The 27337-nt window shown below is 45.2% G+C and overlaps 1 protein-coding gene across 2 annotated transcripts in view; it reads right to left on the bottom strand.

Moving 5' to 3' along the window:
* The window catches only part of DNAH1 (dynein axonemal heavy chain 1), a 1058897-nt gene that overhangs the window by 534479 nt on the left and 497081 nt on the right, over positions 1-27337 (bottom strand). For both annotated transcript variants that reach the window (XM_029599497.1, XM_029599496.1), the window contains exon 33: positions 4523-4609. In XM_029599497.1, the coding sequence (XP_029455357.1) occupies positions 4523-4609 (87 nt within the window). The remainder of the gene's footprint in view (positions 1-4522; positions 4610-27337) is intronic.

Below are 27337 nucleotides of genomic sequence, written 5' to 3'. Positions count from 1 at the left end.
CAGTCAGAGAAAATATTTATGTTCTCTTTTTTTTTTTTTTTTAAACAGGGGAATGAATCATCTCTGACAGTGCACCCGAGGAATTAAACGTCTCGGGGCAAGGCAGAAGACTAAGGGAGAGTGACTGGCACCACCAGTATCGCCCCACAATAAAGAGGTCACCGGGAAGGGAGCCTAGGCTGAACAAGTCAAGGGGCAAGCCCCCCTAGGCTCCCCAAGAGCGAGGGAGACAGGACTGTCTCCCTCACACAGAGGAATAAAAGGGTTCAATAATACCTTCTTTTTTTCTTTTTTTTACTGAGAATTAACTTAAGTCAATACTTGCTTGAGCTTGCCCCACAAGAAAGAAGAAAAAGAAAGAACCCCGCAGGGTAAGGGCAAGCTAAAATGGAATCGCAGGGTGAGCTGCCTGGCATCTGCTGGAGACAGACAAATACTGAAGGGCTGCAGAGTAGGCTCTGTCCTGATATAGGATACCCTTTTCAGTTTTGGTCTGTCTCCATCTGCTGGACAGGAGGCTCAACCCACGGTCTGGACGGATCCGGGTACGTACAGGGAAAACCAATTTACATTAACCTGTTCAAGTCCTTTCATGATTCTGTAGATCTCTATCATATCCCCATCAGTTGTCTCTTCTCCAGACTGAACAGCCCTAATTTCCATGCGGGCCATTACAGTAAAATGCGCAGGAGAACCGGCGCTCTGAGGCGAACGTCTGCTTTCCTGACGCATGCCCAGGCCACTCTCCTGGGCACGCGATTTAGTATTCAAATGAGGGCCCGCGGTAATAAGGAGGCGCTAGGGACAGTGGCGCATTCCTAGCGCCTCCTTATTGGCAGAAGCGGCGGCTGTCAGCGTGTTTGACAGCCGACGCTTAATTTTACCAGCGTCGGTTGTCGAACCGGCTGACAGCCACGAGTTCGGAAAATGAACGCCGACAAAATTGAGCGTCCGTCTTCCAACCCGCGAGCTGATTTTTTTTTTTTTTTACTTTTTGGGGCCTCCAACTTAATGTTGCTATGATATTAAGTCGGAGGGTGTACAGAAAAGCAGTAGAGTGGGAGCATGGTATTTGGCAAGTGCTGGCTCAAAGCCTCCTAGAAGGTTTGTCTCTGGACAAACCCCAGGGAAAGCTGGAAGCAGAGAGAGTGCCACAGCTAACCAAGTCTGCTGTCTGCCCTTATTCCGGAGAGGGACATTGCTGTGAATACAGCAGAAAGGCCAGTCAAGCAAGTGGGACCAGCAAAGCCACCCCCACATGCCATAGATACCCAGAGAGAGGAAAGCAGAATTAAATGGCAGCAGCTGGTCGCTGAACCATAGTAGACTGCAAAAGAGGTGACCCAAGGGGTGGCAGAGCTAAAACAAATTGCCAGAGAGATCCCTATGGTAGTGAGTGTACAGAGAAAAACTGCCAACCTGCCTTATGTGGAGCCAGACAAGACTGTATGGCTCCTGGAAGCTGAAGAAGCACAGCAGCCATAGGAGTTCTATGGCTGTCGCTTGAGCCTTCAAAGAGACTCCACTTCAGAGAGCACAGGAAGCAGCAAAGGGGCTGGCACCCATACTGGTCCTGCAATGACCATATTACCCAAGAGCTCATGGGGGAGCTTAAAGGACTGGCCTAAAGAGAGAGGGCCTGCAGAGATCCCCGAGAGAGGTCTCACAGAGAGCCCTGGGGAGGGCAACACAGACTGCCCAAATAGGGGCAGTACCAAGTGATTGATGAGAGGCAGTATCAAGGAGCCTGGGCGAGGTGCTACCATGAAGAGCCCAGAAGGAAGACCCATGGGTAATTGTGCAAAAAAGGAGCATGGGAACCCCAGTGAGAGCGGCTGCTGAGGAACCAATGCGTGGCAATGACGAGGAGTCAAAGAGAGCCGTGAGTGAGTCACTGGAGGGCGCTTGTCGTGACAGTGCAGAGGAGACACAGAGGTGACAGAAAAGTACTCACTGAAAATCCCACAGCCAGTCCATGGAGTCCCACTGGGGTAAAAGTGAAATCTGGAGCTACAGATGGACTCAGATAAAGGACAGTGGACATATACTGGGCAAGGGTCGCAGTGTGTGATATTAAGAATGTTGTCTGGGGTAACTCTAATGTGTGGGGGTGAGTCTAACCCTAGATACCTGAGCTTAGCTAGTGGGAGGCCAGATGAAGGGGAGTGGAGTATGTGGTATTTCCTGAATGGGTTCCAGGGGAGAGTAGTGATGCATGGACCAACGGGTCCAAGCTGAGGGAGGGTATGTAACAGAGTGACCCTGTTTTCCTCGTTTTGAGGGTGCTGGTCCAGGCTAGATCTCTGATATTCAGCGCTGCCTGGACAAAATTAAATTGGTAAGTCTGGCAGGACAAATACTTATCCTAAAATTATCCAGATAGCTTTCTCCAGGTAAATTCAGTGGAACACTCATCTGGGCAAATTCCACTGAATATCCAGATTAAAGTGATCTAGATAACGTTCCCGCTCATTGGCTTACTCAGTATTGACCTCATAGATTTGAAATGCACTCTATGTGCATTATTTTCCTACCCAAACCAAAACATGCCTCCAGGAATGCCTTCTCTTAATGTGGATAAAAGTAAATATCCTATGGAACTGTCTGTGCACTTTTAACTACATTGAGGGAAGGCAATTTTTAAGTCTACCAATTTACACATGTAAATGGTTTTGAAAATTGCTCTTGATAAGGATTTACTGCATAGCACACTATTTTCAGTCTGCACAAATCCCGACAAATGGAATTTTCAAACATTATGCATGCAAAAATAAGTACTTGTGCACATAAAATAGCATATACGTGACACATGCTATTTTCAAAACTGCAACTTAACATGCATAAATCGGGGTCTGCAAGTAACTGTGTGCATGTAAGAAAGGGGCGTATTCTGGAGCAGGGTCAACATTTACACGAATAAGTTGCTATTTTGAAATCTGCAAAAGACGCATGTAAGTCTTTTACTTGAGTATATTTACTTCTGTTCAATATCTGATGTAAGTGATCGTAAAATTCATTAAACTGAAACAATGATTGGGTAGAGGGCAACATTTCTTCCAAGGAATGACTAGGTGTTTGCAAATTTTTTTTCATGTGAGCAACAATTTTTTTAAACTAACAGTTTTTGAGTGATAGTATTAGCCTCCACCACCCTCCCAACCCCCCCCCCCCCCCCCAAAACATTTTAAAATTACCTGGTGGTCCAGCGGGGGTCCCGGGAGCATTCGCTCGGGCTGTCGGCCGATAAACAAAAAACCCACCCGACCCTTTAAAACCGCTCCCTTAGCCTCCACCACCCCTCCCGACCCCCCAAAAATGTTTTTAAATTACCTGGTGGTCCAGTAAGCCCCAGGAGCGATCTCCCGCTCTCGGGCCGTCAGCTGCCACTAATAAAAATGGCGCTGATGGCCCTTTGCCCTTACCATGTGACAGGGTAACCGTGCCATTGGCCGGCCCCTGTCACATGGTAGGAGCACTGGACGGCCGGTGCCATTTTTAAAGATGGCGCTGGCCGTCCACTGGATGGCTCGCGCCATTTTTAAAGATGGCGCCGGCCGTCCAGTGCTCCTACCATGTGACAGGGGCTGGCCAATGGCACGGTTACCCTGTCACATGGTAAGGGCAAAGGGCCATCAGCGCCATTTTTATTAGTGGCAGCCGACGGCCCGAGAGCGGGAGATCGCTCCCGGGGCCCACTGGACCACCAGGTAATTTAAAAATGTTTTTGGGGGGGTCGGGAGGGTGGTGGAGGCTAAGGGAGCGGTTTTAAAGGGTTGAGGTGGGTTTTTTGTTTATCGGCCGACAGCCCGAGCGAATGCTCCCGGGACCCCCGCTGGACCACCAGGTAATTTTAAAATGTTTTGGGGGGGGGGCGGTTGGGAGGGTGGTGGAGGCTAAGGGAGCGGTTTTAAAGGGTTAGGGTGGGTTTTTTGTTTATAGGATCGAGCGCAGCCGATAAAAAAAAAACCGATCGGGCCGGACGAAAAAAAATGCACGATTTGAATCGGAACCGGGAACTGAACAGATTCCAGTTCCGATTCACATCTCTAGTTTTGAAAGTTATCCTCTAAATGTGCATTTTAATCTTTAATGCATGGAAACCTAACCTTTGCCACCCCCAACCTCAAAATCACTTTTACTCTCATGGTCTATAAAGTCACTTACTTCCTCAGTACTCCTTAGAGTTTCCAATTCTCATTATTCTTTTACCTCTGAAGTCACTTTAGTGAGAAGACCTAATCCTAGACATACATATGTATATGAATGTCACAAAGAAGGGGATGAATACCCTGTGCACCAGGGGCTTGAGTGACTATAGTACAGTTACTATAGTACAGTTACTATAGATGGTATTATCTATGTGAAATATCAGTGTGCATGGGGAAGTATACTTGTATAGTTCACTGTAGAGGTATTTCTATTTCCAGTATGGAAAACTGCAGTGCTGGGTATCCTAGCTTTATTTGTAATATAAACTTTATTATGGGATTAAGAAGTGAAGGTTAGGGGCAGATGAACTTACTTCATTCATGGTAGGGTTTTCTCTCTTCAGGTTGCCAGCAGCAGAGATCACAGTCTTCACAGCTCTCATTCCAAAGTCATAGTGATCCTACAGTAGATAAGATGAACTTTCAAGCAATATGCCGGATTCAGGAAAAAGGAGGGATCAGAGAAGAGAAAGCAGAGTTGCTTACCTTTAATAGGTGCTCTCCCAGAACAGCAGGATGTAGTCCTTACATATGGGTGACGTCATCAGGCAGAGCCCAGCATGCCATGATCCCTGTGTCCACAAGGGTCTCCCTTCAGTCTCATTTGTAGCAAAAAGCGCGAGCGAAAAATAAAATAATAAATGTAAGTGGACCCAACTCCGCAGGGTGGCGGGTGGGTTTCGTGAGGACTACATCCTGCTGTCCTGTGAGAACACCTGTTACAGGTAAGCAACTCTGCTTTCTCCCAGGACAAGTAGGATGGTAGTCCTCACACATGGGTGATTAGCAAACTACAGGCTGACTCATATTACAACAGGCCAATAGCAGACAACTCATGCAGCAAGCACAATAATTGGGGTGCTATTGGCAATGATGAGGCAGCCTGAAATCACAGCAGGTGGTTGTGGAAGGAGACAGGAGTTGGGGATTATACTGGAACAAAGTTTTCCAAGACAGATTGGCCAAAGGCTGAGTCTTGATGGACTTCCTTATCTAAGCAGTAGAGGGCTGCAAATGTGTGAAGAGAGCTCCATGTTGCAGCCTAACAGATGTTGGCAATTGGTACTGAACGATAGTGTGCTACCGATGTTGCCATGGCCTTTACAAAATGTGCCTGCACTCACCCCTGAAGAGGAAGGCCTGCTTACTCATAGCAGAATTCGATACAGTCTGCTAGCTAGTTGGAGAGAGTTTGTTTGCCCACTGGATCTCGCAGCTTGTCTTTGTCAAGGAAGCAAAGAGTTGGGTGGATTTCCTATGGAGTGCAGTGCGGTCTAGATAGAATGCATGCTTACAGTCCAAGGTGTGCAACACCCTCTCGCCCTGGTGAGAGTGAGGCCTTGGGAAAGAGTGGGCAGACTATAGACTGAGTAAGGTGAGAGGCTGTGTCCACCTTAAGAAGAAATTTAGGGTAAGTACGGAGGACCAGTCTGTCACGGAGGAACCTAGTGTCAGGTGAGTATGTAACAAGGGCTTGTAACTCACTGACCCTTTTAGCAGAGGTGATGGCTACGAGGAAAATAATTTTCCATGTTAGAATTTTAATGTTATAGGAATGCAAAGACTCGAACGGAGAACATATAAGCCTTGTAAGCACTACATTTAAACCCCATTCCGTAACCGATGATCGTAGAGGAGGCTTAATTTGTAGAAAACCCATGATAAGCCGACTCATAAGGGGTTGAGCCGTTAACAGGGCATCCCCTACTCCCTGGTTGTATGCTGAGATGGAACTGAGGTGTACCCAAGCAGAATCTGAAAGGTATCCTAGATAGCCTAATAGAGATGGAGTGGGGCAGGAAAAAGGGGCCAATACCTTTTTGTGCACACCATTTGGTAAATCTTGCCCATTTCGAATGGTAAGAACATAAGAACATAAGAAAATGCCATACTGGGTCAGACCAAGGGTCCATCAAGCCCAGCATCCTGTTTCCAACAGTGGCCAATCCAGGCCATAAGAACCTGGCAAGTACCCAAAAACTAAGTCTATTCCATGTAACCATTGCTAATGGCAGTGGCTATTCTCTAAGTGAACTTAATAGCAGGTAATGGACTTCTCCTCCAAGAACTTATCCAATCCTTTTTTAAACACAGCTATACTAACTGCACGAACCACATTCTCTGGCAACAAATTCCAGAGTCTAATTGTGCGTTGAGTAAAAAAGAACTTTCTCCGATTAGTTTTAAATGTGCCCCATGCTAACTTCATGGAGTGTCCCCTAGTCCTTCTACTATCCGAAAGAGTAAATAACCGATTCACATCTACCCGTTCTAGACCTCTCATGATTTTAAACACCTCTATCATATCCCCCCCTCAGTCGTCTCTTCTCCAAGCTGAAAAGTCCTAACCTCTTTAGTCTTTCCTCATAGGGGAGTTGTTCCATTCCCCTTATCATTTTGGTAGCCCTTCTCTGTACCTTCTCCATCGCAATTATATCTTTTTTGAGATGCGGCGACCAGAATTGTACACAGTATTCAAGGTGCGGTCTCACCATGGAGCGATACAGAGGCATTATGACATTTTCCGTTTTATTCATCATTCCTTTTCTAATAATTCCCAACATTCTGTTTGCTTCTGTTTGCTTTTTTGACTGCCGCAGCACACTGAACCGACGATTTCAATGTGTTATCCACTATGACACCTAGATCTCTTTCTTGGGTTGTAGCACCTAATATGGAACCAACATCGTGTAATTAAAGCATGGGTTATTTTTCCCTATATGCATCACCTTGCACTTATCCACATTAAATTTCATCTGCCATTTGGATTTACGTGTGGAACGTTTTCGTGAAGCTACAAGTACCTGAGAATATCAGTGAGTCTGTGTTATGAGATTGACCTGTGGGCAGGTGAATTGGTTCCTGGAATGATAGGTTGAGAAGTATGGGGAAGCATACTTGTCGAGGCCAGTACGGGGTTATGAGAATCATTGAAGACCTGTCCTGCTGTAGCTTCATGAGAGTTTTGGCTATGAGCAGTATTGGAAGAGACGCATATAGGTGGCCTTTGTTGCAGGGGCAAGCAAAGGTGTCCATGGCTAACTCATTTTGATGCCTGTGTAGGGAGCAGAATCTGTCCACTTTGTGGTTCAATTCGGACGCAAAGAGGTCGATGGTTGGTTGACCTCAGCGCTAGAAGATTTTGCTCGCTACACATGGATTCAGAGACCACTCGTGAGGATGGAAACATTGATTGAGATGGTCTGCTAGTGCATTTGGTATGCCTGTTAGATAAGTGGCCCGGAGATGCATGGAGTGTGCAAGGGCCCAGGCCCAGAACTGCGCGGCTTCCTGACAGAGCAGATAAGAGCCTGTGCATCCCTGTTTGTTTGAATACCACATTGCCAGTATTGTCTGTATCCACGAAGTTTTGGTGAGAGGTAGTGTTTGAAGGCATAAAGGGCATAATGCATGGCTCGAAGCTCCAGGAAGTTGATCTGAGACTTTTCATGGAGCGGAGTCGACGCATTTTGGGTTTGGAGGGTGTTGATATGAGCTCTCCAACCCAAATTGGATGCGACCATGGCCAAGATCATGTGAGGATTTGGTTACTGGATTGGTGATATGGAAAAGGGATGAAAGCGGTTAAACGGCTTAGAGCACTGAAATTTTAAAATCCACTGAGTTTTTCTCATAGCTAGTCTGGCCACAGGAGTGACTTGGATTGTGAAAACCATGTGGCTCAGCAATGGGAGAACTGATGGGCTGAGGCTATGTTGAATGCTCGCAGAGATGTGGACAATTTGATAGGATGTCGGCGCGGTTGTTGGGCAGGAAGGCCGTTGTAACTGTAGTGCCCAGATATCTTAAGAACATAAGAATATCTGGGCTCCCTATCGGATTTATGGTAGCTGATCAGAATATCTGATCAGAATATCTGCTCCCTATGGGATTTATCAGAATATCTGATCAGAATATCTGCTCCCTATGGGATTTATGGTAGCTGATCAGAAATCCCAGTCAAATTTAGTAGATTTATAGTGAGTCTTAGAGAATTTAGAGCTCCTTGTTTGGATTGACTCCTTATAGGCAGTCGCCCAGGTAAGGAAACGTGTGAATGCTGCTGTTCTTTGTAGATGAGTGGCAGTCACTGCTAGGCATTTGGTGAGAAACACACATTGTCGAAGCTAGTTTGAATGGTAGAACTTGGTATTGAAAATGTTGTTGACTCACTATGAAGCGTATAGAAAGTCCAGAGAATAGAGGCAACCCTCTTGTTGTAGTAAGGGAAGCATGGTGCCGAGAGACACCATTCTGAACTTTTCTTTCTGAAGAAATCTGTTGAGATTTCTGAGGTCCAGGATGGGCGGAGGTCGCCTGTTTTCTTTGAAAGTAGGAAATAGCGGGATTAAAATCCTCTGCCTTGCTGCGTCCAGGGAATGGGATCCCGAGCCCTGGTCCTCAGTGGGATGGACCGTTCTGTTCTCTGGCAAGGTTGAAAATTCCAGGAGCCTCCCGACTGGCAGAGCTGGTGTGATCTGGTCTCACGCGGGAGCGTGAGTGGTAAAAGCATCCCTCTTTGCTGTGCAAGAAAAATACAGAGCAATCACAGGGTTTTGCGGTGGTCTTGCAATTGAGCCACTGCTTGCTGGACTTTGTGCACGAAAAGATTATCTGCGGTGCATGACAGATCTGCTAGTTTATCTTGGACTTCAGGCCATAAATAGGGGCCGTAAGCCAGGTTACCATCTAGTACGGAGTCCTGTTGCTGGCAACGGGAGGACGTTTCGAAGCAATCACATGCTGCTCAAATTTTATGTGGATGGCAGAGAGGTGTTGTGTCAAACATAGCTGGTAAATAGTAATATGTGACACCAATATGGTTCTTGGAAGATGTTACGACCTAGACCCTCCCGAAAACTTCTGGTCTTTTTTAATGACCAGGTTGAAAGGGATGATTTCAAATGCGTCCTTTACTTAAGTTTCGATGGGATCGGTGCCAAAGCGGGATTAGAATGCCCATCTGCCTTCGAGGATCCCGGGATAGGTATAAGGGTCCATGGAGGGTCAGAAGGACGAGTTGGCATCGATGGCTTAGGCTGTTGTTGGTAGGTGCCACAACGAGGCGGTGCCATAGCGGTGCAAATATTGATGGCTCTGGTGTTAGTAGATTCCGGAAAGCATAGAGGACAGCCTGACGGACGAGGATGTCCATCTCCTCCCTAGAAGCTGGTATAGGTAGTGCAGCTACAGGGGGAGACAGGCTAGGCATTACTGGCACTTCCACATGAATCTGTGGTGGCTTAGTACCCGGCACCAGTGTCTGTGTGGGACGCCTCGGTGCCTCGGGTGCAGAGGAGAATGGAGAATCTTGTACTCGGGCCCACTTCACAACTGGCTCAGTGGACATTGATGCCAGTGCGGTATCAGTGCCAGCACTGAACACAGAACCATGTCGGTGCCGGCGACGATGTTTCACTCAGTGCTCAGCCCGGTCATTCTCCAGCACAGAGGAAGATGCCCTCACTGTCCCGGATGGTACTGGTGACAGATGGTCACCGTGCCTCTACTGCTCCTGGCATTGTTTCTCGCCCAAGGATTACACAGGGCTCTGGTTGAGAACCCGAAGAATGGAGCATTTTTCTTTAGTTGAGGGCATTGATGGAGGTTTCGATGGTAGCTTCTATAGTATTGACGGCATCGTTGGCGGCATCGAAGGCATTGACAAAGGCATCGATGGAAGCACCAATGGCATCGACGGGGGCATCAGCGGGGGCTCTGGCAGCATCGACCGCAACAGGAACAGTGGACGTCCCAATCCCTCTAGCCCCGATGAACCCGGTGGAAGATCTCAGCAAGAACACTTGCGAGCATCGTGAGGCAGACCGAGGGTGATAGACATAGGGAGAAAAGAGGGCTGCAATTTGGTTGGTAACCCGGGGGAACCGATAGTGAGGTGACAGGAACCAACTGGAGAATAGGGCATAGTACTCACCGAGCGTCGATGAAATAATGTACGCGAAGGGAGACCCGTGTAGGGAAATTATTTGTGAAGTAAAACTTCAAGTGTTTCCGTGTGGAAAAGTTGTGAGAAAAATCTCACAGAGCTCCTAAACACGAGGCAAACTGCAGCGCGGGAAAAAAGAGACTGAAGGGGGACCCCTGTGGACACAGGGATCATGGCATGCTGGGCATGCTCGGTGTGCCAGTCATAGTTTCTAGAAACTTTGACAAAAGTGTTCCATAATAGGGCTCTGCCTGATGTTAGGACTACCATCCTGCTTGTCCTGGGAGAAAGATACTCTTTCATAGTATCTCATTAAACAGAAGAAAAAGACCAGTTGGCCCATCTAGTCTGCTCAGTCATTTCTATCCCAGTTGTCAACCATAGAAGTTGATCACTTATAGAATATCACTCCTTTTCTATTTCAGCTTTTATTTTCTCTACTATCCTAGGGAGAAAAACATGCAAGATCCCATGCATAATCCAAAACTCAAACCACATCCTGCCCAGGTCTTAACACCAAACTTTGTAATAATTTAAATAGTTAAGAAAATTGTGAGGCTGTTACCTGAACATCTGGTCCCCAAGGTTTCAGTGAGCCTTGCTGGATAATAACAGGCCAAAGTGAACCTGCTGGCACCATCCTGGTTGGTTTCTTGGATGTTGTAGTCCAGTTACCAACCCAGCTATTCCCATGGCTTCACAGTCATTAGATTGTACTTCTCTTATCTGATCCTTGTTTTCTTCTTATCACCTTGCTAGACAATATCCACCACCAATTTGCCAATATTTACCCAGTTGGTTTCTGGGAAGTTGCAATCTGCTGGTAGCAACATGTATATCACATGGTCTTCTGTATCGCTAGGTTGTTTTTTTCTTTATCCACCCCTTATTTTCTCCTTATCAACTTGCTGGACAACACTCCGTCAACACCAGCTTGCCGGCATCAACTTAGTTGGTTTCTGGTAATCTGTAGCCCACTGGTTCCAAATTGGTTATATCAATGGCCTGAAGTATTTCTTAGTTATGTGTCTTTTAACTATCCTTTTTTTCTCCTCATCGTCTCAGATGCATGACTCTGCATTTCTTGGCATTGGAATCCCAGCTGCCATATCTTTGACCACTCTGCCAGCTTCCTTAAACCCCGTCTCATTCTCTGTACTCCTTCCGGCGTGTCCACTCTGTTGCAGATCTTAGTATCATCTGCAAATAGACAAACTTTACCTTCTATCCCTTCCACAATGTCGCTCACAAAGATGTTGAACAGAACCGGTCCCAACACTGATCCCTGTGGCACTCCACTTAACACTATTCTCTCTTCAGAGAGAATAGTGTCTTCTATCCGTCAATCAGTTTGTAATCCATGCCAACACCTTAGAGCTGATTCCCAAGCTTCTCATTTTGTTGATGAGTATTCTGAGTGGGACCATATCAAAAGCTTTACTAAAATCCAAGTAAATTACATAGAGTGCTTTTCCCTGATCCAGTTCTCTAGTCACCCAATCAAAGAAATCAATTAGATTCGTCTGACAGGACCTTCCCCTGGTGAATCCATGCTGCTTCTGATCGAGCAACCCACCGGATTGTAGATAGTTCACTATCCTTTCCTTCAGCAGAGTCTCCATTAATTTTCCCACCACCGAGATGATGGTAACTGGCCTGTAGTTTCCAGCCTCTTCTCTGCTCCCACTCTTGTGAAGCGGGACCACCACTGCTCTTCTTCAGTCACTAGGCATTACACCCTTTTCCAAAGAACAGGTCTCACAGTGGACCCACCAGCATATCTCTGATTTCCCTCAGTATTCTGGGGTGAACCTTATCAGGCCCCATGGCTTTGTCCACTTTCAGTTTTCTTTGCTCTTCCCATACATTATCTTCCATAAATGGAGTTTCGTCTATTCCACCCCCTTCTACAGTCTTGATAACAAGTACAGTCCTTCTCCAGAGTCTTCTTTAGTGAACACTAAACTGAATTATTTGTTTAATATTTCTGCTAATTCATCATCTCTCTCCACCCATTGATCCTTACCCCCTTTCAATTTCACTATACCATATGTAGCTTTCTCTGATATATTTGAAAAATGTTTTGTCACCTCGCTTTATCTCCTTGGCAATCCTTTCCTCTGCCTGACTTTTTGCTTTCTTGATTACGTTTTTCATGTCCCTCAGTTTCACCAGATAATCCTCCCTGTGTTCTACTTTTTGGGATTCTTTATATTTCTTAAAAACTGCTTTTTTTTTGCTTTTATTACATCAGCCACCTCCTTTGTGAACCAGATTGGATTCTTATTTCTCTTACTTTTGTTTACTTTTCTAACATATAGATTTGTTGCTTTTGTACTTGCTCCTTTTAGTTTGGCCCACTGTTGTTCGACCTCTCCCATTATCTCCCAGTCTTCAAGTTCTGCCTCCAGATATTTCCTCATTTCTACAAAGTCTGGTTTTTTGAAGTTCAAAACTCGGGTCTTTTTTTTTAATTTAATTTTATATTTTATAAGTTTAACAAATTTTTCAAGAAAACAATTCTTGTTTGAAAATAGAGAAATACATCAACTTATCAAAAAGGAAATATAACTGTTTTTAAAGAAAAATAAACATCTTATTCTCAATCCAAAGTCCACAATTACCAGATCACAAGACTGCTACCTAAGGAAAAAACAAATTGTTACTTACAATTTATATCGAGGAAAAGGAAGCTATGAGATGGATCTAGATACGTATTTTACTCTTTGACGGACCTGATATTTATTCTATTGGAGAGGAAGTTTCAGGTAAAATAGTTTTCCCCACTAAAAAAAGCAGTAAGTTGATTAGGTTGATAAAAACATATGACAACCCTTGATATTTTATGAGACACTTACAGGGATATTTTATCAAAAATATAGCCCCAATTTCCAGTACTCTAGGTCTTAAAAGAAGGAACTGTTTCCTTCTTTTTTGAGTGGCTTTTGATAGATCAGGAAAAATGTTTATTTTAAGACCTAGGAATTTTTCAGTTCTATGTCTAAAAAACATCTTTAATGTCCACTCCTTATCTGCCTCAAGCAGATAAGTTACCACCAAAGTGGCAGGGGAAACCTGATCTTTTAATGATGTCTCCAGTATTTCAGTTAAATTTAATTGTAATGGGTCTGAATTAGATGTTCTTTTTTTCTCTTTGTCATTTACATAATTCTTACTTATAGTAGATGGTATATAATAAATCCTAGCTGTCACAGGAATAGCCTGTTCAGAAATCTTCAATATTTCTATCATGTATTTCTTCCACATCTCCTTAGGAGATATGAACTGACTCTTAAGAAAATTAATAAACCGAAGATTCCTGCCCCTTAAAACATTTTCCAAATTTTCTAGTCTAGAATTTAAGATATTATTTCTTTCATTAGGGCATTTTGGATCCCTACAGTATTTCCCAAATCTACATTTATTTTTGAAATACATTTTCTCTCTATTACAATTTCTTTTTCAACCTTTTCAATACTTATTTCCATTTTCCCTATATATGAATAAACTGGAGCTATCTGATTATAAATATTCAGATTCAATGCCTGTATAGCGTCCCAGATTGATTCAAGAGAAATATTAGTTGGTTTCAGTAATTCTAATTTCATTAACTGAGGAAGCACATATTTCTCCCCAATATTCCTCTCCGATGAAATATCATTTCTACCTCCAGCATTAGATTTATTTATTTATTTATTTAAGGGGTTTTTATATACCGAGGCACGTTTGCAAAACATCACCTCGGTTCACAGTGTAACATAACTTAGCAACAAGCTTTACAATAATATCATTTTTTAAACAGGGAGTCGGTTAACAATTTTGGAGAAGATAATACGAAAATTATATACATATGTACATCTTAGATGGTAAGATGGGGAGACTAACATAAGCCTGTGATGTTTCACCCCCCCTGAGCACCCGGAGTTCAGATTTCTCCTACTTCCAAGTGGTCCATCATTGGGGTCTCAGGCCTTGTTCTCAGCAGGATTGCTTGGTGGACCTCCGCATTACCGGTGAAAGGGTAGTGTACAACTCAGGAGAGGGGTCAGGTAAATCTTTCTCCTTTCCCACCCTCAGCGAGACTTCATCCGGTTTCTCAGTATCGCGGTGTATATGTGCGTCCATTGGGCCAATAACATTTTGTGGTCCCGGCAGGGCCTCTTTTTCTTTCGCCCTCTGTTTCCTAATGGAATGAGGCATAAGAAATTTAAGCCACCAGGCACTACTCACTCCACACCAATAGCTTCTGAAAAAGTCTTGGATATGCTGCACAGGTTAAACCCGGGCTGGTGGAAATTCACGGGAGAGATTCAAAGTCCCCAAATTTTCATCATTCGGATCAAAAATCCAGGCAATCAATTTCAAAGCCGCGCGCCCCTTCGGCACGTGCGGCTTAGGCAGCATGCCGGCTCTGCTGCGCGCCACTAGTGGGCAGGGTTTTATAGTCCTCAATCGGTCTTTTTGAGATGACATCAGAAAAGGTTCAGCTGTGCTCGGTACTAGCCGTGCTCAGAACTAGACCTGAAAGACCCCCGGAGATACTGCTGGAATTAGCCTCAGCTCAGGTAAATTCTCTCCCTTTTCCACCGCGGAGAACACAGCAGATAAATGGGATTTTATAGTCCTCAATCGGTCCTTTTGCGATGACGTCAGAAAAGGTTCAGCTGTGCTCAGTACTAGCCGTCGGGGCCTGAAAGACCCCCGGGGATACCGCTGGAATTAGCCTCAGCTCAGGTAAATTCTCTCCCTTTTCCACCGCCAAAACTCGGGTCTTTTTACTCATAGTTACACACCTGACAGACCACACTCACAGGTGTGAGACAATGCTCATTACAATTCATGGTGGAAATAAAAAATAAAGGTCCAGTATTATTTGGATTTCTAAAAATGACACAAGGGAAAGCAAAATTGCTTACCTTGTAATAGGTGTTATCCCAGGACAGCAGGATGTAGTCCTCACATATGGGTGACGGAGTCCTCACATATGGTCACTGACGGAGCCCTATCACGGAAAAACTTCTGTCAAAGTTTCTAGAAACTTTTGACTGGCAGCCTGAGGCTACTGAGCATGCCATGATACTCTCTGCCACAGGGGTCTCACTCCAGTCTTGTATGTAGTAATGAGCTTTAGCAAAAAGATAAAATAAGAAAAATCTGAAAAACCAACTCCGCGGGGTGGCGGGTGGGTTCTGTGAGGACTACATCCTGCTGTCCTGGGATAACACCTAGTACAAGGTAAGCAATTTTGCTTTATCCCAGCACAAGCAGGATGCTAGTCCTCACATATGGGTGATTAGCAAGCTAGAGGCTGAGTCATTGTGTATTGAAGCAACAGTGAAGTAATGTTGTTGGAAATGAGTCAGCCGAAATTAGAGTAGGTTGGTTGTAGAAGGAGTTGGGATTAAACAAGTTCTTTAAGACAGATTGTCCATAGGCTGAATCTTGTCGTCCTTCTTTGTCCAAACAGTAATGAGCTGCAAAAGTGTGAAGATAACTCCATGTTGCTGCTTTACATATGTCAAGGAGTGGCACTGAACGATAGTGCACTATTGAAGTTGACATAGCTCTTACTGAATGCGCTTTTACTCGCCCTTGGAGAGGAAGACCTGCTTTTTCATAGCAAAACTATATGCAATCTGCTAGCCAATTGGATAGAGTATGTTTACCCACTGCTTTACCCGGTTTGTTCGGGTCATAAGAGACAAAAAGTTGATTTGATTTTCTGTGGACTGCAGTACGGTTCAAATAAAAGGATAGTGCATGCTTACAGTCCAAGGTATGTAAGGCCCTTTCTCCTTGATGAGAATGTAGTCTTGGAAAAAATGTGGGTAAAACTATGGACTGGTTCAAGTGGAATTCTGTAACTCCCTTGGGGAGAAATTTTGGATGTGTACGCAGAACCACCCTGTCATGTAGGAATTTTGTGTAGGGTTCGTACGTAACAAGTGCTTGTAGTTCACTGACCCTCCTAGCTGATGTAATGGCTATGAGGAAGATAGTCTTCCATGTGAGGAATTTAAAATCACAAGAGTCTATGGGTTCGAAAGGAGAACACATAAGTCTTGTTAAGACCAAGTTCAGGTCCCATGCTGCGACTGATGGCCGAATTGGTGGTTTAAGGTGAATTAAGCCTCTCATGAACTTAGTGACGAGAGGTTGCGTGGAGATTGGTGCATCTCCTATTTTGTTATGGTAAGCAGAGATTGCACTTAAATGTACTCTTACAGATGAAGTCTGGAGACCAGAGTCTGAAAGATGGTAAAAGTAGTCTAGAAGAGAATTGGTGGGGCACGTGAAAGGACCTATGCTCTTTTGCTTGCACCACAAAGTAAGTCTTTTCCATTTGGAAGAATAATTCTTTCTAGTGGAAGGTTTACGTGAAGCTAGAAGCACTTGAGATACATTGGTTGAAAGATTGAGTGATTGTAAAATCAAGCTTTCAACATCCATGCTGTCAGGGATAGGGATTGAAGGTTGGGATGGCGTAACCGACCCTGATCCTGAGTTATGAGAGTGGGAGCTACTCCCAGACGAATGGGATCCCTGACTGAGAGGTCTAGAAGTGTGGGAAACCACACTTGTTGAGGTCTATAAGGGGCTATGAGTATCATGGTCCCCTTGTCCTGTTGTAGTTTCACTAGAGTTTTGGTTATGAGCGGTATTGGAGGATACGCGTATAGTAGGCCTGAGTTCCAAGGGCAAGCAAAGGTGTCCTTGGCTGGCTGATTCTTCTGTTTGTGTAGAGAACAGAAGTTGTCCACTTTGTGATTCAGATGTGACGCAAAGAGGTCTATTGTTGGTTGTCCCCAACGTTGAAATATCCTGGACGCAACTGCAGGATCCAGGGACCATTCATGTGGTTGGAATTGACGACTGAGTCGATCCGCTACTACATTGTGAATGCCTGCGAGATAAGTGGCTCGTAGGAACATTGAGTGGTTCAGGGCCCAGCCCTAAATCTGTGCAGCTTCTTGACAAAAGAGATACGAGCCCGTACCTCCCTGTTTGTTGATATACCACATGGCTACTGTGTTGTCCGTTTGGATGAGAACAGTCTTGTGTGAAAGGCAGTCCTTGAACGCATGCAGTGCATAACGTATAGCTCGAAGCTCTAGGAAATTGATTTGAAATATTGCTTCGAGTTTTGTCCAAGTACCCTGGGTTTGGAGATTGTCTATGTGAGCTCCCCAACCTAAGTTGGATGCATCTGCATTTAAGGTTATCTGTGGGACTGGTTGTTGGAAGGGTAGGCCCTTGCGCAAATTGTCCTTGTTCACCCAACATAGAAACATAGAAATGACGGCAGAAGAAGACCAAATGGCCCATCTAGTCTGCCCAGCAAGCTTCACACATATTTTCTCTCATACTTATCTGTTTCTCTTAGCTCTTGGTTCTATTTCCCTTCCACCCCCACCTTTAATGTAGAGAGCAGTGATGGAGCTGCATCCAAGTGAAATATCTAGCTTGATTCGTTAGGGGTAGTAGCCGCCACAATAAGCAAGCTGCACCCATGCTTATTTGTTTTACCCAGACTATGTTATTAGCCCTTATTGGTTGTTTTTCTTCTCCCCTGCCGTTGAAGCAGGGAGCTATGCTGGATATGCGTGACGTATAAGTCTTCTCCCATGCCGTTGAAGCAGAGAGCCATGCTGGATGTGCATCGAAAGTGAAGTATCAGGCACATTTGGTTTGGGGTAGTAACCGCCGTAACAAGCCAGCTACTCCCCGCTTTGTGAGTGCGAACCCTCTTTTCTTCTCCCCTGCCGTTGAAGCAGAGAGCTCTGCTGGATGTGTGAAGTATCAGTTTTTCTTCTCCCCTGCCGTTGAATCAGAGAACTTTGCTGTATATGCATTGAAAGTGAAGTATCAGGCTTATTTGATTTGGGGTAGTAACCGCCGTAACAAGCCAGCTACTCCCCTCTTTGTGAGTGTGAATCCTTTTTTCCACATTTCCTCTTGCTGTTGAAGCTTAGAGCGATGTTGGAGTCACCGTAAGCCTGTGTATGTTTATTTAATAAGGGTATTGACTCCAGGCAGTAGCCATCATTCTGGCGAGTCACCCACTCTTCATTGGCAGCCTCTTGACTTTATGGATCCACAGTTATTTATCCCACGCCCCTTTGAAGTCCTTCACAGTTCTGGTCTTCACCACATCCTCCGGAAGGGCATTCCAGGCATCCACCACCCTCTCCGTGAAGAAATACTTCCTGACATTGGTTCTGAATCTTCCTCCCTGGAGCTTCAAATCGTGACCCCTGGTTCTGCTGATTTTTTTCCTTCGGAAAAGGTTTGTCGTTGTCTTTTGATCATTAACACCTTTCAAGTATCTGAAAGTCTGTATCATATCACCTCTGCTCCTCCTTTCCTCCAGGGTGTACATATTTAGATTCTTCAATCTCTCCTCGTACTTCATCCGATGAAGATCCTCCACCTTCCTGTTCGCCCTTCTCTGTACCGCCTCCATCTTGTCTTTGTCTTTTTGAAGGTACGGTCTCCAGAACTGAACACAGTACTCCAGGTGAGGCCTCACCAAGGACCTGTACAAGGGAATAATCACTTCCCTTTTCTTACTCGATATTCCTCTCTCTATGCAGCCCAGCATTCTTCTGGCTTTAGCAATTGCCTTGTCGCATTGTTTCGCCGACTTCAGATCATTAGACACCATCACCCCAAGGTCCCTCTCCTGCTCCGTGCACATCAGCCTTTCCCCCCCCATCGAAAACAGTTCATTCGGATTTCCACTCCCCATATGCATGACTTTGCACTTCTTGGCATTGAATCTCAGCTGCCATATCTTCGACCACTCTTCCAGTTTCCTTAGATCCCGTCTCATTCTCTCCACTCCTTCCGGCGTGTCCACTCTGTTGCAGATCTTAGTGTCATCCGCAAAAAGACAAACCTTACCTTCTATCCCGTCCGCAATGTCGCTCACAAAGATATTGAACAGGACCGGTCCCAACACCGATCCTTGCGGTACACCACTTGAAACCGCTCTCTCTTCAGAGAAGGTTCCATTTACCATCACACATTGTCTTCTGTCCGTCAACCAATTTGCAATCCAGGTCACCACCTCGGCACTCACTCCCAAGCTTCTCGTTTTATTCACCAGTCTCCTGTGCGGAACCGTATCAAAAGCTTTGCTGAAATCCAAGTATATGATATCGAGTGCTCTTCCTCTATCCAATTCCTTGGTTACCCAGTCAAAAAAGTCAATCAGATTTGTCTGACAGGATCTTCCTCTGGTGAATCCATGCTGCCTCTGGTCCATCAATTCTCCGGACTGTAGATAGTTCACTATTCTCTCTTTCAACAGTGACTCCATTACTTTTCCCACCACTGAAGTGAGGCTAACTGGTCTGTAGTTACCAGCCTCCTCTCTGTTCCCACTCTTGTGAAGAGGGACCACCACCGCTCTTCTCCAATCACTCGGCACCACTCCCGTTTCTAGGGATCTATTGAACAGGTCGCACAGCGGTCCCGCCAGCACATCTCTGAGCTCCCTCAGTATCCTTGGATGAATCCCATCAGGCCCCATGGCTTTGTCCACTTTCAGATTCTTTAGCTCGTCCCATACATTATCTACTGTAAATGGATTTTCCTCTGTTTCGCTTCCCTCCAGTTTCTTGTTGTGTAGAGATGGTCCTTCTCCAGGGTCTTCTTTAGTGAACACAGAGCTGAAGTATTCGTTTAATATTTATGCCATTTCTTCGTCTCCCGCCACACATTGATCATTTCCACCTTTCAATTTCACTATACCACTTTGGACTTTTCTCTTTTCGCTGATGTATCTGAAAAATGTTTTGTCACCATATTTTATCTCCTTGGCAATCCTCTCTTCTGCTTGACTTTTTGCCAACAAAACAGAGATGAGCGTTACTGGTGTGTGACTTGAACTGGAAAATGCAGTGGTTGAATTGCTTGGATCCATTGTGATCTTAAAGTCCACTGAGTTATTCGCATGGCAAGCCTTGCCATGGGAGTAACTTGCACTGTGGAGGCCATGTGGCCCAATAACGTTAGAAGTTGATGAGCCTTGGCTGTTTCCTTTGAGTGAATCAAGTTTGCTAACAGAGAAAGTGTTTCTGCCCGATCGTCAGGGAGAAAGGCTTTTGCGAGGATGGTGTTTAATTCTGCTCCTATGAATTGAAGGCAATGAGAGGGAACAAGATGGGACTTTGGATAATTTATGAGAAATCCCATCTTGTGAAGGAGTGTAATGGTGAGATTTAAGGAAGTTAGAACTCCTTCTTGAGACTGACTTCTGATGAGCCAGTCGTCTAGATATGGAAAAACATGAACACCTTGTTTGTGCAAGTGTGCTGATATTACTGCTAAACATTTGGTGAATACTCTGGGAGCAGAGGCCAGGCCGAATGGTAGAACTCTGTATTGGAAATGTTGATGACCTACCGTGAAGCGCAGATACTTGCAATGAGAAGGAAATATTGGAATGTGAGCATAAGCATCTTGAAGATCCAGAGAACAAAGCCAATCCCCTGCTTGAAGAAGTGGAAGCATGGTTCCTAGAGATACCATTCTGAACTTTTCTCTCTTGAAAAATTTGTTGAGATTTCTGAGGTCTAGAATGGGACGAAGGCCTCCGGTTTTCTTTGGAATGAGGAAATACCGGGAATAGAAGCCTCTGCCCTGCTGAGTCCTGGGTACTCGTTCGACAGCTCTGGTTCTCAGAAGGGTGGATAATTCCAGTTGAAGTTGAAGAACATGATCTTCGCTGAGATGAGAGTGTTTCGGTGGAAAATCTGCAGGGATCAAAATGAAATTGAGTTGCTATCATCGGTGTATTATGGATAGGACCCACTGGTCCGATGTTATTGATGTCCAATTGATGTAAAATTTGGACAGCCTGCCTCCAACTGGTATTTTTGAGTAAGGATTGATGTAAAGGCCTTGTTCTCTGGATGCACTTTCAAAAGCCGGTGGCCGGGCCAGTTTGTGGAGCTGGCAGTGCCCTTGTTGTCCTTTGCTGAGGTCTCTGCTGAGACCTAGGCTGTCATGGTCTAGATGCAGGGGGATAGTATTTACGCTGCCTGTAAAAAGGACGTCTAGATTCTCTACGTGGAGGTCGTCTGGCCATATGTGGAGTAGAGTCATGTGGAAGTGAGGATAATTGCCGTAAAGTTTCTGTTTGATCTCACAACTGGGAAACTGCATCCTGCACTTTAGAACCAAATAAGTTATCACCGAGGCAGGGCAGATCGACAAGTTTATCCTGCATTTCAGGTCGTAAATCAGAGGCCTTAAGCCAGGCCCAGTGTCTTGCGGCGATACCAGATGCAGCAACTCGAGAGGCTGTATCATAGCTGTAAGCCGCTCTAACCTCGTGCTTCCCCGCATCTAAGCCTTTGTTGATAATAGATTGCGCAGGTTCCTGGTACTGTGTGGGTAAAGATGGCACAAAGTCCTCCATCTGTTTCCAGAGGTTCCTCTGGTACTGGGTCATGTATAAATGGTATGCTGAGATCTTAGAATTCAGCACTGACCCTTGGAAAACCTTGCGCCCCAGTTGGTCAAGAAATCTATTATCCTTTCCTGGGGGCATTGAAGAATGAGTTCTTGTCCTCCTGGATTTCTTCTGTGCCAACTCCACTACCACGGAGTGGTGGGGTAGCTGGGTTTTTTGGTATCCAGAGGTGGGTTGCACGAGATAAGTTGATTCTATCCATCTACTGACTGCAGGAACTGTACATGGGTGTTCCCAAAGACGTTGCTGCAGTTGTAGAAGAATCTCGTGAACAGGAATAGCCAAAGTATGTTTTGGGGAATCCACAAATTGAAGGATCTCCAGAGTCTGTTGTCTTGCATCTTGCTCTGTATGTAATTGGAAAGGGATAGAATCCGCCATTTCCTGGACAAAAATTGGGAATGAAAGGTCCTCTGGAGGTGACTGTTTTGTTGCAGGAGGTGGAGATGGGTCTGACATGAAGTCCTTTGAGGAAGGGTCGGAGTCCGTGTCAGACCAAGTGTCATATTGAGGCGTCTGGTGAGGAGGCAGAACCTTGGGTGGAGGAGGGATACCAGAGGGTCCTGGAATGGGTTCTTCTTGTGAAAAATCCTGATCTCGCTCTATTTCTGGGCAAAATGGTAAGGAGGACAGTAAATCATGATATTTTTTAGTTAAGATATCATGTAATGCCGTTTCTCCTGAGGCTGGAAGCTGTCGAGTCATCGATGATTTATGTTTAGTCGATGACTTAAGTTTCGATGCCGTCAATTTTTGAAGTGGCGATATGGTGGGCGCCGTGGTATAGATGGACATCGTGTGCAATGTCAATGGAATGGTCGATGCCAAAAAGGAAAACTGCGAAATAGGTAAGCGGCATGGATGATACTGAAGAACTTGACATCGATGAAATGTTTTGCATCAAGGTAGGCATCGAGACGGAAGTCATAGGCGGTAAAGGGTCGATTGGTATGATCGCAGATATCGAAGATGGCGTCTGCATCGGCGGAGCCGCCGGCATCGACGATGGCGTCGGCATCGGTGATGGCGCCGGCGATGGTGCCGGAACTTGCTTCTGCAAAGCGTCCATCACTATTTTCTGAATAAGGACTGTTAAGTCCGACGTAGTGGATGCTGGCAACGATGTCGATATGGTAGACATCGAGGTTGGTACAGCATCAGATGATTTTTGCCGTTTTGCGGACGGTTCTGTCGAGGACGGAATCGATGGGGACGCCGAGGGTCGACGATGTCTATGCTTGTGTTTCATTCTCGGTTCCATCACTGACCTTGTCAATGACATGGACGCGGTCGGTGAAGTCGCGTCCCCGGATCCTTCGACGTGTTTCTTCTTTATCAAAAGTTTTTTGGTACCTCCTACGGGGGAGGATTTCATTGATGTAGATGGCGATGGAATTAGTTGCAATTGAAAAAGATTGGCCATCTTTTCACTTCGAAGTTTTCGACCCTTTGGGATCATTTCCTGACATTGGGAGCATGAAGCTATCTCATGTTTTTCCCCGAGACAGATCACACACATTCTAAATGTGGATCTGTCACAGACATGGTTTGGTTACAAGAAGGGCATTTCTTGAAACCGGAGGCCATGTTGGCATTGACGGCCGTCGATGAAAATATCTGAGAAAAAATTGCCAATGAAAATGAGAATTCTAAAAGATTTTTGCCACCGACCGGTGACAAATGTGAAATGAGACCCGATGTGGGAGAAAATGGAAATTTTAGAATTACTTTCTTAGTCAAATTGTGAGAAGTCTCACAGGGCTCCAGCAACCGCGATGCTAATGGCAGCACGGAAAAACGATGATTGGAGTGAGACCCCTGTGGCAGAGAATATCATGGCATGCTGGGCATGCTCAGTAGCCTCAGGCTGCCAGTCAAAAGTTTCTAGAAACTTTGACAGAAGTTTTCCCGCGATAGGGCTCCATCAGTGACGTCACCCATATGTGAGGACTAGCATCCTGCTTGTCCTGGGATAAAGATAAGTCCTCTATCTGAACAGAAATTGCATAAATAGTAAACATCCCATACCAAAACCACCAGTTTCCAGCACTCAAACAGTAACCACCTTACCTAAGAGAAGACAATAATGAAAATATTACACCAGGCCTTAAGACACCAATACACCTATTAGGAAAACGGACCAAGCCAGGCTGCTATAGAGCCCTACAAAGAAACTGCATGCCAGCAGAATACCTCAACCTCAGTCAAATGCGCAGACCCTCACCTAACAAAGAGACCATAAAGCATAACTAGAAACATGAGGACAAAAATTGAACTGGAAACCACAACAAGCCAGAGAGACTGTATGCAGTGTAACAAAGGAAAAAGAGAAACTTCACCAGTCCTCAAAACAAATCAAGAAATGTAAAATCAATAGCAGTAAAACTATAGTAACAAAAAGAATAGATTTCAAAATAGCTAATGAATGGAATATCCAATAATTAAAAACTCATCAAAAATTTCTACATACCAATAAAATATTTCAAAATAGCAGACAAAAAGACCCAATAATGAAAAATAAGGATTAAAAAATGCTTTGATCTGCATACCTGGGAATGTTTGATATCTGGATGCCCTGAGATTGTTTTGAATTTGCAGGAGAAAGCATGGTTTGCTTGCAACTTTCTCCTCTCTCTGTCACACACAAGTGCACTCTCACACTGGCTCTCAATCACACACATATACACATGTTCTCTCTTTCACTTACAAAGGCTCTCAATCACGCACATATATACTTGCTTTTTCTCTCTCAATTGTATAGGCTCTTCATTACACATTTACACACATGCTGTCTTTTCATACTTACACACACACAGGCTTTCAATCACACACTTACATACATGCTGTCTCTTTCTCTCACACACAAAGACTCTCATTCAAAGACTTAACACATGCTCTCTCTTTCTCTCACACAGGCTCTCAATCACATACTTACATGCTCTCTCACCTACACCAGCTCTCAATCACACACAGACACATGCTCTCTCACTTACTTATACACACAGGCTCTTAATCATACACTTACATTCATGCTATCTCTCTCACACACAAAGGATCTCAATCACACAACAGGTTTTCAATCACACACTTACATATACTGGCTCTCAATCAATCACTTACATACATGCTTTCTCACACATAGGATCTAAAACACATATGTTTGCTCACTCACTCACTCTCTCTCCCCCCACCGAACTAGCAGTAGCAGCAGCCTCCTCCACTTCCAGCCTTAGCGGGGGCTTACATTGCTAGCTCTAGAGGCCCATGAGGCTGGCTCTCCCTGTCTAGAACCACCATGAAGGACAAACAGGTGATCCAACTTCCACAAAGGCTCAGTAACCGCCAGATACCTGACAATATGCCTCTTGAAATCCAAAGGTTGCAACAGATGATACTCCTCTGCATCTCTCTCTTTATCCAGAGATGGCAGGGAGATGGTCTGATTCAAATGAAACTTAGTGACCACCTTCAGTAAAAAGGAAGAAAAACTACACAACTGTATCACCCCTGGAGTCTCCTGGAGAAATGGCTCCCAGCAAGACAAGGCCTGCAGTTCAGAAACCCTACACACTGAACAAATTGCCACGAGGAACATCGTTTTCAAGATTATCAACCGCAAGGACAGAGTACATAGAGGTCTAAACATAGGACCTGCCAAAAAAATCCAAGACTAAGTTAAGCCTCCATAGGGACACCGGAAACTGCAAAGGAGGACAACGATGTTTCACTCCTTTCAGAAAATGGGCCACATCAGGATGAGCCGACAAGGGTCTACCATTTACCTGACCCCTGAAACAGGTGAGAGCTGCTACTTGTACCTTTAAGGAATTAAGAGCTAAGCCTTTATTCAAGCCATTCTGCAAACATTCCAAAATAAGCGGAATCTTGACCAAGGAGGGAAGAACTCAATTCACACACCAGGCCTCAAACACTCTCCAAACTTGCACATAGGCCAAGAAAGTGGAGAACTTTCTAGCTCTTAGCAAGGTGGAAATCACTGCCACAGAGTATCCACATTTCAGCAAGTGAGCCCTTTCAAGGGCCATATCATAAGACAAAACTGAGTTAGATCTTTGTGAAAGACAAGACCCTGCTGCAACAGGTTCCTGTGCGCTGGAAGTCAAAGAGGCGAATCCACCAGGAACCTCCACAGATCTGCATACCACGGTCTCCTGGGCCAATCTGGAGCAACCAAGAGTACCAACCCCTGTGGCAATCAATCCTTCGAATCAATCTGCCCAACATGGGCCATGGAGGAAAGGCATACAGCAAATTGTCTTCTGGCCACTCCTGCTCTAGGGCATTGATCCCCAATGACTTTGGATTTCTTCTTTGGCTGAAGAATAGTGGAACTTTTGTATTGCACAGAGTTGCCAACAGGTCCAGGAACAGGAGACCCCAGCGATCCCGAACGCCTCGTCTGACAATGCCCACTCTCTTGAGACCAGATTCTCTCTGCTGAGAAAGTCTGCTTTGACATAGTCTTTGCCTGCAATGTGCGAGGCTGAGATCATCTGGAGATGCACCTCCACTCATTCCATAAGTTGATCTATTTCCAGAAACACCTGCTGGTTCTTGGTATTGCCCTGCCGATTGATGTAAGACATGGCCGTTGCATTGTCTGACATTATTCGGACTGATCAACCTTGCAGCCTGTCACTGAACTGCAAACATGCTAACCGGACAGCCCTAGTTTCCACCCAATTGATGTTCCACAGAGACACTTCTGCACTCCAGTGCCCTTCCGCTGTAGCTCCTGATAGTGAGTTCCCCAACTGAATAGAATCGCATCCGCTGTCAGAGCCACCCAGTCTGGTGGGGATAGGGAGATCCCCTTCCATAGATGAATAGAACATAAGAACATGCCATACTGGGTCAGACCAAGGGTCCATCAAGCCCAGCATCCTGTTTCCAACAGTGGCCAATCCAGGCTCTAAGTACCTGCGAAGCTACCAACCCAGCTACACTAAAAGTACTAACCACATCCCCTGGCAACAAATTCCAGAGTTTAATTGTGCGTTGAGTGAAAAAGAACTTTCTCTGATTAGTTTTAAATGTGCTATATGCTAACTTCATGGAGTGCCCCCTAGTTTTTCTATTATCTGAAAGAGTAAATAACCGATTCACATTTACCCGTTTTAGACCTCTCATGATTTTAAACACCTCTATCATATCCCCCCCTCAGCTGTCTCTTCTCCAAGCTGAACAGCCCTAATCTCTTTAGTCTTTCCTCAGAGGGGAGCTGTTCTATTCCCTTTATCATTTTGGTCACCCTTCTTGTACCTTCTCCATGATCCTCCTGCAGCCACCATTGCAGTTGAGAGGAGACCTCCATCGGCAGGTGGAGCCAAAACAAATAGTCCTGACACTGCGGGTTCCTCCGAGACAGCAGAGAGTGCTGAATAGGACACATATGTGCCCTTGCCCATGGTATCACTTCCAAGGTTGCCGCCATTAAGTTAAGAACCTGCAGGTAAGCACATACAGTTGGGCGCAGAGTGTTCAACAACAGATTTGAGCCAGTAACTTCCAAATTCAAGCTTCCAGCAGGAAAACCTTGCCTTGCTGTGTGTCGAACCAAACCCCCAGGTACTCCAGCGACTGTGTAGGCCGAAGTCTGCTTTTGGCTGGATTCATCACACAGCCGAGCTCCCACAACAGGCAGGTCCCTTCCAGTGACTTGGCGCAAATCAGCCAATT

This window comes from Rhinatrema bivittatum, chromosome 4 (genome assembly GCF_901001135.1).
Source record: "Rhinatrema bivittatum chromosome 4, aRhiBiv1.1, whole genome shotgun sequence".
Taxonomy (NCBI): domain Eukaryota; kingdom Metazoa; phylum Chordata; class Amphibia; order Gymnophiona; family Rhinatrematidae; genus Rhinatrema; species Rhinatrema bivittatum.
The sequence above is the reverse complement of the archived record's forward strand: the minus strand, read 5'-3'. Positions and strand labels throughout refer to the sequence as shown.